This window comes from Neomonachus schauinslandi, chromosome 5 (genome assembly GCF_002201575.2).
Source record: "Neomonachus schauinslandi chromosome 5, ASM220157v2, whole genome shotgun sequence".
Classification (NCBI taxonomy): Eukaryota; Metazoa; Chordata; class Mammalia; order Carnivora; family Phocidae; genus Neomonachus; species Neomonachus schauinslandi.
In genome coordinates, this window is record NC_058407.1 from 126,943,425 (window position 1) to 126,955,895 (window position 12,471).

General features: G+C 37.6%; 1 protein-coding gene across 4 annotated transcripts in view; it reads left to right on the top strand.

Moving 5' to 3' along the window:
• The window catches only part of USP6NL (USP6 N-terminal like), a 185,444-nt gene that overhangs the window by 140,617 nt on the left and 32,356 nt on the right, over nucleotides 1–12,471 (top strand). For all 4 annotated transcript variants that reach the window (XM_021696682.1, XM_021696681.1, XM_044915010.1 and 1 more), the window contains 6 exons: nucleotides 2,078–2,126; nucleotides 3,702–3,822; nucleotides 6,597–6,691; nucleotides 7,357–7,422; nucleotides 7,515–7,614; nucleotides 10,295–10,447. In XM_021696682.1, the coding sequence (XP_021552357.1) occupies nucleotides 2,078–2,126; nucleotides 3,702–3,822; nucleotides 6,597–6,691; nucleotides 7,357–7,422; nucleotides 7,515–7,614; nucleotides 10,295–10,447 (584 nt within the window). The remainder of the gene's footprint in view (nucleotides 1–2,077; nucleotides 2,127–3,701; nucleotides 3,823–6,596; nucleotides 6,692–7,356; nucleotides 7,423–7,514; nucleotides 7,615–10,294; nucleotides 10,448–12,471) is intronic.

Consider the following 12,471-nt stretch of genomic DNA (forward strand, 5'->3'; position numbering starts at 1 on the left):
GTATTCAGAGATGTGTTGAGAGGAATTGGCTTGTAGTGGGGGCTGACTAGGCAGGTCCCGTATCTGGAGGGCAGGCCACCAGCAGAGACAGCCCAGAACTCCTGAGCACAAGGGGAGCTGCTGTCCACAGGAAGAGCTTCTTCAGGGAGGCCTCACATCTGCTCTTACAACCTTTCACTCGATTGATTCAGGCCCACCAAGATTATCTAGGATCATCTCCCCTACTTAAAGTCAACTGCTTATGGATTTTAATCACATCTAAAAAATGCCTTTTTTACAGCAACATGTAGATTAGCTTTTGAATAATTGGGGGTTGTAGCCTAGCCAAGGTGACATCAGTGGTGTACTGACCATTAGAGTACATCCTTGTCAACTCAGTTTCCAAACACAGGTAATACAAGGTCATACTTCACCTAACATGATAGAACTCTTTTGCCTAGGACTGAAACTAGTCTAACCCTTTCCCCACAAGAGGATGTGAAGTCCTTGGTGATGTTTACTCTTCTGCTTTGACATTCTATAACCTAAATACCGCAATATAAAATAAACTGTTAATAATATATCTGTCTAATATAGCTAATATGTTAGATGAAAAGGGAAAAGGAAGGAGGAAAACAAAATATTTTTAAATACATATATATAAACACATATACCAAAATAAGGAAAAAATGCTCAGAACAATTATAATCTTTCTTTTTCTTTCTTTCTCTTTCTTTCTTTCTTCTTTCAAGATTTTATTTATTTATTTGAGAGAGGGCAGGAGAGAGAGCAAGTGGGGTGGGGGGGAGGAGTAAAGGGAGAAGGAGAAGCAGGCTCCCTGCTGAGCAGTGAGCCCGATGCGGGGCTCGATCCCAGGACCCTGGGATCACGACCTGAGCTGAAGGCAGACGCTTAACCGACTGAGCTACCCAGGCACCCCTACAGTCATCATTTCTGTGGCTGGGCACATAGTTATGGCTGGTTTCCGCTACCCATTTCATATTCCCTTTGCTCTCTGCAGGCACCTCAGCTGGTCATGGTTCTCAACCCGGTGGGGTGACCTAAATTTTAATTCTGGACCTTCAGCAGTCCTGCCTGAATTAGATTGCTGTAGTTTTCCATTGACTTTAATCACAAGGCTTGGCTATACTAAGAGACACCCTAAGTATTCTCCTGCGTTCTAGTCCTACTCTTCCTTACATCTGTTGTGTAGTAGCAACTCAGTTGCTCCAACCAGTACAGTTACCTTCTTTGCTTGTTGATTCAGAGAGACGTGGAGCCCAAAGTGACTGGGTGGCAATCTCAACTTCTAGTTCAGTGGAATCATCGTGTCTCCTGGTGGAAACATTTCTCCCTTTGGAACTAGGACTCCTAGACCAGCAGAGCTTAAGGCTGATGGGATGGGAAGCAAACCATTTGCTAGTAGGCTACTAGGGATAATAGTGGGTAGAGTCATCCCCGTTTCTGCCCCTTGAATCTTGGACCCCAGCATCGTGGCTGTGGGAGAGAGAGCGCTAGATATTGGTGGCTGATTGAGAACATATATGGCCTCCCAGAGGATGCGCCAGCCCTGCAAGGTATTGTACCTAGCCTGCACTGTAACTGAGGCTTCACCGGGCCTCCATAGTTCTATCAGGCTGGCTGCTCCTATGGGGATGATTTTATAGTAAGACTAGTTGCCCTCCTTTGTGAAGCCATTTTTGTTTTTTGGTATACATTCTATCAGAATGAATGTCAGGGGCACCTGTGTGGCTCTGTTGGTCAAGCGTCCGACTTGATTTTGGCTCAGGGCATGATATCGGGGTCATGAGATCAAGCCTCTCATAGGGCTCTGTTGCTGGGTGTGGAGCCTGCTTGAGATTCTCTCTCTCCCTCTGCTCCTCCACCCCCTTTAAGAAAAAAAAAAAGAACGAATGTCATCTAGTCTTAAATTTAGACTGTACAGAGTATTTGTTTACATTTGAGCTTGGGATCATTTATTACAGTAGTACTTTTGTCTAGATTATCTATTTTCAGGCAAACTTTCTTTTTTTGTTTATAATTTTAAAAATATGTGAAATAACCAAAATATATTCAATATAAACTTTCTTTTCTCTAGGCAACAGTCCCTATTCCATGTTCTTGCTGCATATTCTATTTATAACACGGTAAGTTGGAGCATACCCACTCAGGGCTCTTTGAGTTGTATTCTGAGGAACAGGAGGAACTCTTTGGGCACCCCCTGCCTCTGTGGATCTTTTCAAGGCTTCTCTGGTGACTTTGGGATCTTAGAACAGAGCTGATTCAGAAGTGGGAAAAACCACTTTATGCCAGTGAATCTCTCATTTTTCCCTCTTTTCTGGGATTGTTCTGTTGTGGTGTTGTTTGTCTCATTTTTATTTTACACAGTCGTGCTGAGAATGAGCAGGGATAGAAGTTTAGGAATTTGGTGGGCAGATGAATTTTTGCTCAACCTTGCTCACCCTTCATCACCCCTGGGAGTTTGCGTTTCAAGGTCACATTTTGTTTACTCATTGAGGGCCAAACAGGAGACCATGTGTACCTACTTGCTAACCCTAGGAGTAGGCTACCAGTAAACTTTTTGGTAATAGAACATGTTGTTCTTAACATATCTATCACTCGGGGGAGATGATAATTTGGGGAAAGATAATTAGTGTTGAACCTAATGTGGGTGTTAAATGCTTATTGATTAGGTTCTAGAGAGGACAACCTTGAACCTTGGGTGTGTAATTTCTCTTAAAACCTTTAAGTTACAAGAAACTTCAAACTAGGGCAAGTTAAAAAAAAGAGTTTATTAAAGGCCTTTTTTGTAGAAAGGAAGTAAAAGTTGGGCCTCATGGAAATTGGAGCTGGAAAGTGAGAAGCCTTCGCTGAGAAAGAGCTACTACACTTTCTATCTCCTACTCTGGGGCCACACAGTAACTGATTATCTCTGTAAACTGCTTGTTCTGCTGTTTCTCCAAATTGCTTTCTTTGCCTACTTTTCAGTTTTCCCATGGCTAAAATTGCACCCACAGACTCAACATGACCATTCTGTTTAAATGCATCTCACCATCTGATTACAGATATCCTGGAGAGAGTATGTGATTAGTCAGTGCAGCCAATTAACTCTTCCCCTGGGGTCAAGTGACCTCTTCTGCTCCATCAGCTTTGGTTCATATGGCACAAACATGAACCTCTAAGGCCACATTACTAGCAGGGAATACAGGGAGAGTAGGCAGTTCTCAGAGAAGGGACATAGACTGGCTGGGTATCCCAAAATGTGTCTCTGTAAGGGCCAGGAAATCTAGAGGAGACAAGACAGCAACTTGGGAACTGTAGAAGGAGACAAGACAGCAACTTGGGAACTGTTACAAGGAGAGAAACTTGCCAGCATTTGAACAAAGAGGAGGAATATTGAACTGAGAATAATATATACAAAGGAAAAAGAAACTTTTAGTTTTCTTTACAGAAGGTATAATGGTATTGAATAGGGCACAATAAAAATACATGTAGCTTGACACTTTGCCCATGCTTCTACATTTATTTTTGAATACAGATTTATTCTTTTATACTATATAGCTCAGTGTTGTAAAACTGTAGTCTTTATCTGTAGAATTGTCCATTATTTCATGTGTCTAATAAGCATTTTCTGATTATTTTGTTGGGCAGGTTTTTATATGTGCGTATGCATGTAACTGGATCTTAAAATCCCCAGTTTCTTTGTTCTCATTTATCTTCAGGAAGTTGGATACTGTCAGGGGATGAGCCAGATCACAGCTTTGCTCCTTATGTATATGAATGAAGAAGATGCCTTCTGGGCCCTGGTCAAACTATTCTCAGGCCCCAAACATGCCATGCATGGTAAGAAAACCCATATAGTTCACCAAAAACAATAAACAAGGAAGGGAGAAAAAGGTAAATTAAATTCAAAGTTTGAAAGATGCTTGGTAGGGTTAAGTACAAAAACTTAATGTCTGGGGCTGTTCAGTCAATTAGTGTTTGTGAGTCATTTCTTATCTCCTCCTTTATTGAACTTTGCTAAACTTTTCTGTTCACATTTATATTCCTTTATGTTTACCTCAAGGTACACTGTTGGCATTTTGAGATTCCTTCCTTACTTGCCCCCAGTCGGAAGAAACTAATTTAGGTTTGGAGGAATTTAGGAAAGCTATATTAATGGTAGAAATAAAAGATGCCTTTGACTAAAACTTTTAGACTGTCATGCAGTTTTCATTTCAGTGAAATGTGTGTTTTGGTTCTTTTAGCTGTAAAATTGATTCCATTTTACAATAAAAGGCTGCTGATAACATGTGGGTATTTCATTATTTAATATCTCAAAACTTGCATGAACGTTTGGTTTACAAGTTAGGAGATTATTTTTAATAACCTTTCCCTTATATCTGCCAAGCATATACAAGAAACTTTAGAGTTTGGATTGCATCTTCTTTTGGAAATAAAAGTGGCATTTGCCCATTTAATGCAAAATGATTTTCCCAGTGCCATCCATGTGATAATACCAAATTAAAAACAAATTTTTAACATGAATCACTTAAAGAATAGATCATCTAAGTTCCTTTTGTGAGTAAGCTTTATGTGGTGAGGAACCTGCCACATGTTTAAAGTGATATTTTAACATTTTCAAAATTATGACTATAGTTTATTAATTCTCACATTCTTACCATGTGGTTTTTGTGGTGGTATTTTGTGGGTGTGTGTGTGTGTGTGTGTCCGTGGTTGCACATTTGGCCATCTCCCTCACTTTTCCTTGTGAATATTTTTTAAATGAATACTACTACTAATGATAACTGTTTCTGGACACTTTGCATCCCATCAATAGACTCCAAAAGTAAGACGCAGTATATCGAACTGCCATCCAACAGTATCTTTTGAAAAGGCATCTTGAAGAAAAATAACTCTCCCTCATCCACCTTTATTTTGATTTACCATGGAATAAATGGTGTTGCTGATCTGTGTTGAAGTACAAAGGGATGTTACAGTTTCAGTAGTACGTTAATTACGTGGAAAACTGCCCAAGTCTAGGAAAGTCATTTCTTTTGAACACACCTGATAAGCTTACATTCAGCAGTTGTCACCAGTCTAATCTATAAAGTAATATTAATTTTACTATCCTAATATTTGCATTTACTGTGCAGGTTAGGTCATTATTTTGGATAAGTTAGTATTTAGAGATACTTGTTTGTAAGTCTGCCTATGGAATTTTATCACTGAGGGTTGCCTCAGTTCTTTGCATCTTTTACATGATAGTGATGTCACTTATAAATGTCCAGAATAAAGTGAGGGCTGAAGAAAATGAGATTTTAAAATACCAAGTCTGGGATATCACTACAAGTGAAGTAATGTTAGCTATCTTAGCATCCTTGAGCTAGTATTTATTACTGAGGGGCATTGCCTTTTTCAAAATGAGACTTTTTCTTGAAATTCTTCTAATTCCCAGTCCTATCAAATTGACCATCAAAGTGGCACAGATAGACAATACATATTTTTTTATGACATCAGAAAATGTTACTATGGGAGGAATAGAATCTCTATCTCTGGAAATTTTTACACATAAGTATGTTCCTTGAGTTCTTGGAGGAATGCAGTTTCACTTTTTGAAAGCAGGTGTTTTTGTGGGGAGAAAAAATGGGACTCCAGGATCAAATAAGTCTGGCAGAGTGAGTTAATCAAGCAAACAAAGTTTCTTGAGTTTATAAAGCATGTTAGAAAGATTGAGAAGCCCTTATGCATCATGAATATGCCAGAAAGGTTTGTGGAGCACACAGTACTTCCCCTGGATTCTTTTTAAAAAACATAGGACATCTATTAACATCTTTCAAAATTACATAAAACCCAGGTTGGAAATAACTAATGTGGAGAAATGATATATCTGTTGAGTGTATAACCTTTTTAATGGATCGTGTAGAATATCTGAAAGGAAACTTGTAAATAAAAATAGATGTAAAGTTCCATGAGTTAGATACACAAAATCAGTACTAACTTACCATTTACAATTAGTTTCTTCCTAGAAATCTTAGAGATTCTGTTGTATAATGAGATGGGATAAACTCTAGTTTCTGATACAACATTGATCATTAGTGTCATTATGTCTTAGCTGATGTCAGATATCACAGAAGGGATTAAAAAGTGATAAAAACCTTGGAAGCATGATACTAATGAAGTTTTTAGAGTAAACCTGAAAAAAGCAATAAAATGTTTGTTATGTAGCATATTGACAATAAAACAAAATAATTCCTCAAGATTAGAATAACTTATAAGAAATTTGTGCATTTAAGATATGCTTTAAGATACTTGAAGAGAACAGACAATCCTGATAAATGGCTTCAGTTTTCATTTTTTTCTTGGTTTCTAAATTTCCCTTTTAATTCAGAAATATTCTGTCCTCTTTTATATTTTTACAAGGTTATAGGAGATCTTTACCAAACAGGTACTAGATTGCAAATTTCATTGCCCAGAGCCTACACACAATTATTTCCTTGGTGAGGAGGATAAGTATCTTAGTAACTACTGGATTTTTGTTGTTGCTGACAGTTAAAAATGAAAGAAATGTGTTGCATTTTGAAAGGGGTTTTTGTTGCTATTGTTTATGAAATACTGTTTTTATGTTTGTATTCTAGGCTTTTTTGTTCAAGGTTTTCCTAAACTCTTGAGGTTTCAAGAACATCATGAAAAAATACTGAATAAATTTCTATCCAAGCTTAAGCAACACTTGGTAGGTAGATGTGACATTGACTTAACACCCACTTACACCAAGAATAAACCTAGAAGAATTGAGTGCAGCCTTTAGTCCCAATTGCTTTATTGATTTGCGGTGTTGTCCATTTCATTTACTATGCATTTGTAATTCCCAGGTGTTTGAAGAGCATGAGATTTGTGGAATTTAGTATTGATGAATCATCACAGCCCTAACTCATAAAATCAAACCACTTCTTTGCAGATGAGATATACAAATGGTGCAGTTTTTAACGATATGTGGTTTCTTGGTAATTTTGGAGGCCTTTTTATTGCACCAAAAATACTTTAAGGGTCATACAAACTCTGTCCTTAGTGAACCATAGACATGCTGTACTATGAAACATGATAATTTAGTGAAGCAGAGATACTTCACTGTAAAATGTATTATAGAGAATCAAAATGTTATATTACAATCCTATAGAAGAAGGATTTATTCTTAAGGTGATTTCCAAAAGTGAGATTGAGGGAGAAAGAAAGTAAGGAGAAAAAACTAGAAATACTCCAGCATGCAAAAGATTTGGAATGAAACGGTTTTATGTTTAGCTTTGACAGCTACCTCCATCAGCTTTCGTAACTTTTAGTATTAGGTTGTCATATTTTATTTGCTGCAATCCAGAAATTTGAAGTCTTTGTTTTTTTCAGGATTCTCAAGAAATCTACACAAGTTTTTACACAATGAAATGGTTTTTTCAATGTTTCCTTGATCGTGTGAGTATTTCTGTACAAAACCCAATCATAAAATTATAAGTACCAGACAAGAGTGAGCTGTTAATCTTATCTTGTTTTGTTTTTAATTATAGACTCCTTTTACACTAAACCTCAGAATATGGGATATCTACATCTTTGAAGGAGAACGAGTTCTTACCGCTATGTCTTACACAATCTTAAAATTACACAAAAGTAAGAAAATGTTTAAGTATAAAGATTTCACAAAGATCAAGGCTTGATATAACTCTGATTTCTCATTCCTCACCCAACTTCGGATTCATTTTCTTTTTGTGGTGGATTTAAAAAATTCTTGAAAGTCAGTGAAAAAATCATGTTCAGGTGGTAATCGGCTTCCATCAGTTCTTTCTCATGGCTAGAAGCTGATTACATTGCAGAGGTCTTTGATTTTTTTTTTTTTCTCTATTTCAGTTTAATTTTCCCATTTAAGCAGTAGAAAGCAATGTGTTGGTTTCACTAATAATATTATTCTTACTAAGTATTTGTTTCCTTATTCCTAATACTGCTTTTCATCAGTCTGAATTTCTGGTTTGTAATCAGAGAAGAGAGAGACCAAAGAAACCAGGCCCTTAGTTCAGAAGTCTGGTGAAGATATTTTCCATCACTGTTTCCTCCATCCAGGCAAAAGCACCCATATCCAAGCTGTAGACCAGAGATGGGGCACCTCCTCCTGCTCATCTCTCTGCTTGACTGCATTGTGGCCTCTGGGGCAAGTACAGTCACTTGTTGGGTAAATGCAATATTCGGCTGCAGTACTTCAAGGGCTCTATACATTTGGCACGTGGTGCCTTACTTTAAAAATCAAGAAATGAGAGTTTTCTTCTTGAATGTGAAAAACCTTATTCATCTTAAAGTCTCAGTTCAGTCTTTAAAATTAAAACTCCTCCTAGTCCGTCATCTTGTAACTCTGCAGAGAGGAGAATCATTGAAAGCTTTAGAACTTCACGGAGCACTTGGAGTCTAGCTCTTACAACGTAGTTCCATATTCACTGATCATTCTCCTCCCTTAGGTTATTCTTGAATGATTCTTCTGTTCAGCTTCCCAACTAAATTAATAAGCTAATTGAGTACTTGGGGGTCACGTTTTGTGAGGTTTTTTTTCCTGCTGTGCTTGACGTTGCTCTAAGTACATGTTAGGTATTTTAATATAAAATTGTTTGATTGCTTACTTGAAAGGCAGGCCTTTGGACTGTCCAAACTTTAGAGAGAAATGAAAACTCCCTGTAAAATCAAGTCTGTATTAAAGATAAGGATTCAGAAGTGCTGTGGTTCATTTCCCTTACACCCAATCCTCACTCCTCCAGCATGCAAACCACAGCATCCAGAGAACTGTCTCCCAAGACTCACGATCTGTCTGAAAACTGCAGGAAATCTATCTCTGTCTCTCCCCCACCTGACCCCCCCACCTCCTCCTCTTCTCTTTCCCTCCTCTGCCCCTCTTCTCCTCTTCCCGCCTTTCCTTTCTTTCTGGATTATGAACTGACCAAGATGTGGAACAAAAGTATACTTTTTATTAAAATATGTGCGTATTGGTTTAATGTTCACTAAACAGCAAGAAAGTGGAAACATGATGTTGTATTTCTCCATAGCTCTGTTCTCCGTCTTAAATTATGTTTTATTTATATGAGCCTTGATTAATTTTGGCAAGTGAAAAGTTTCTTCACCCTTTGCAAATAAACTTTAAAGCACAATACCTACTTTATATCCTATCATATCATCACACTAAATAGCTGTTGGAAAAAATGTGTCTACTGCTATGTAGTTTTTTCTCAGGAAGACAAGAGCTCAAGGACTTATATGAAGTTTCTTCACCGCCATATGAAGCTTCAAAAACTCTGTCTGGGCACCTTAACCAAGAGTTTAGCTAAAGCTCCTAAGATTTTGTTCTTGTTTTTTTCCTGATTGTTTTAACAATATTTAGAGACATTGTTACGGGAGGTTTATCACACACTGGTTTTAAACAGTAAAAAAAAAAAAAAAAAGTAATAACCTAAATGTCCAGTATTAGAAGACTGATAAGTGAGTTATAGTACATTATAGTATATCTGATGGACTCAAGGTATAATCAGTTTTTTAAATTGATACGTGTGTACACACATCTACTTGTAGGGCAGTGGCTAGTGGGATCGTAGCTGATTTTTGCTTTCTACTTTGTATCTGTAATCTGAAATTTTTTAATTTTCTTTTTTTATTTTTTAAGATTTATTTATTTGACAGATAGCACAAGTAGGCAGAGTGGCGGGCAAAGGGAGAGGGAGAAGCAGGCTCTCGCCTGAGCAGGGAGCCTGATGTGGGGCTCGAATCTAGGACCCCGGGATCTTGACCTGAGCCGAAGGCAGATGCTTAACCGACTGAGCCACCTAGGTGCCCCTGTAATCTGAATTTTTTTAAATAAAACTAATTTCATAAGTAGAAATACAAATAAAGTTAGTAATCAGATTTTTTGGAAATTCTGAAACCGTAAATATAGAGACTTGAAATAGGTTTGCCTGTGGGAGGTGGAGTTCTGTAACAGTAAAACAGAAAGCCCTCATGTCATCTTGGGTGGCCTGTGTCTCTAAGAAGTGCTTGCTCTGGGTCAATATTAATGTCTAAGGTGTGATGTTGTTAAATAAACCCATGAAAAGGTATTTAGCAGTAATCACCTCTCCCTTTCTCCCCAAAGAGTAGATGTGACTGCTTGGGTATCAGAAAATACTTTTATCTTAATTGAGTATCAGTGATGTTTACAGTGCTGTGTATAAGTTGTATGCTGTGCCCTTTTTAAAAAATACTGCACCAGAATAGAATACGTTACCGTCTCAACCTGAGTAACTGTTGACTCAGCATTTGTATTTCTCTGATTTGTTCTTAGAACATCTAATGAAATTGTCTATGGAAGAACTTGTAGAATTTCTTCAGGAGACCCTGGCAAAGGATTTTTTCTTCGAAGATGACTTTGTAATAGAGCAACTTCAGATTTCTATGGTGGAACTAAAGCGCGCAAAATTAGACCTTCCAGAACCTGGTAAGAAATATTCAAACACTTTCTATGTAAGTCATAATTAAAGTTGGGAAATGGTGCAGTGAACACGGGCCATTTCTGTTTCAGAACATAAGCATTATGTGTACTTGTGATGGCAAGCTGTTTATGGCTTTGTGCTTATTTTAAGAAAAAGCAAATAAACGCATTAATGAAATCTGCCTCTCCTAATAGAATAACTGTACTATCCCTGCTTAAATTTAGAATGTTTGGATGGCAAATACTGATCAAGAGAAGTAATCATGGTGCTTTAAATGAGCTAAACAATAACCTTTATTATCAGCATCTCATTTTGTAAAACCATAAGGAATAGCAGAGAAAATAAAAGATCTATTTTATAGAAGAGGACCCAGGTACTGAAATGCTTGTCTGAAGCTACAGAACCAGCAGATGGCGTTATTGACACTGGAGTCTGAGCTTTCTGACTGCTGATCCAGGGCTCTTGGCAGTATGTCGCAGTGTAGATAATATATTTTATTCGCTTATTTCAAAAGCTCTTCCAGCACCTCCTAGTAGATTTTCTGTGAGGTGCTGGGCAAGAGATTCAGCAACTGAAGAGAAAGACATACTTCTTGTCTCAAGGTGCACACAGGAGACACAGAATTTATATAACTGATAACAAATGAAGTGTAAGTAAATAGGATAAATGGGGGAAGGATCAAAGGAAGGGTTGGATGAAAGGGAATAAAAAAGAAAATGTGGAAATATCTCAGCAGGAATAACTTTTTTAAAGTTTTGACCTGATATTGCTTGACAAGAAATTGTTTCCTGAGAAAAAGTCATTTTTCGCCGATTTCCTTTCTTGTCTTTGTTCCAAGCCAATCCAGCTGTGATGCCCTCAGGTAGAGTAGGAGGTAGCATTTCCCGGTCAGTGTGGCGCATATTTTGATGTCTTCTTGAAGATGTCTGTACAGAAAAACAAGCAGAGATGCGTTCATGGAAAGCACATCTTTTTCCCTTTGGTAAAAACCAAGATGCTCTGCTTTTAGTTACTTCATTTTGAGGGGTCTAATTGGTATTCCTCCGAGTTTGTTCTGGGTCATCAAGATTCACTAGAAAACAAACTTACACAGCAATGATTGATGGTAGTCAGAGGCCTTGTGCAGCAAGGACACCCCTCTCATGTTCAGTGTACTAATGTCCGTTCCCCACTGATTCTTTACCGTAGCAGGGAGCGCCCGTGGAACAGCAGTGACTAAGTATTCTTGCCACTTTAACATTTATTTCAAAATATGGTGCCTTTTTTTTCCCAAAAAAGTCAAGACATGTTTTAGTAAAAGACATACAGAGAGAAAATATTGCAGAATAGGATGATTTAGCATCTAACTAGGAGCTATTACTTTTTGAATGCTTAGGATGGGCCACAGGCTACATGCATTATCCCATTTAATCCCTAAAAATAGCTCAGAAAAAGTACTCACCTGCCTTTTACACATGAATAAACTTAGTAGTATGTAAGATCTTTTTACTAGGAGGTGGTAGAATGGGGATGGAGAGGGGAGTGCGGATAAAGGGAGAGGGAAAGATAAATAACACCAGGCACATTGGCTAAAGCTTGCCCTGATCGTACTGATAAGGTGCAAAGTGGTGAGGTAGCTCTGCACTTTAGGACAATAATCTGTCTCTCATCTGTATTTCTGCTACTACTACATTTACTTTCTGGGCTTTGTGTTCTGCAGCCTGCCCAGTGTCATCCTCTTTAAATTACTGCAAGCTATATATGGAACATTAAGATAATTAAGTAGTCATTGTAGTAAGAAATTTTAACATCCTATCATCTTAAAAACACACATGAGCATGTTATTTCTTTGTAGCTCCTTATGAGCTGCCTCAGTTTGCAATTTGTTTTTCCAGACCCACAGAACACATGGTATTTTAAATTGTTATTTTTTTTTTTCTGGTTGGATAGAGTTTTCCATTGTTTTGATTCACATTTCTTTAATTTTGATTGTCTTTTTATTGGGCATTTTAATTTCTTTTTCTATAAACTTCCCTGTTCATCTTCTGCC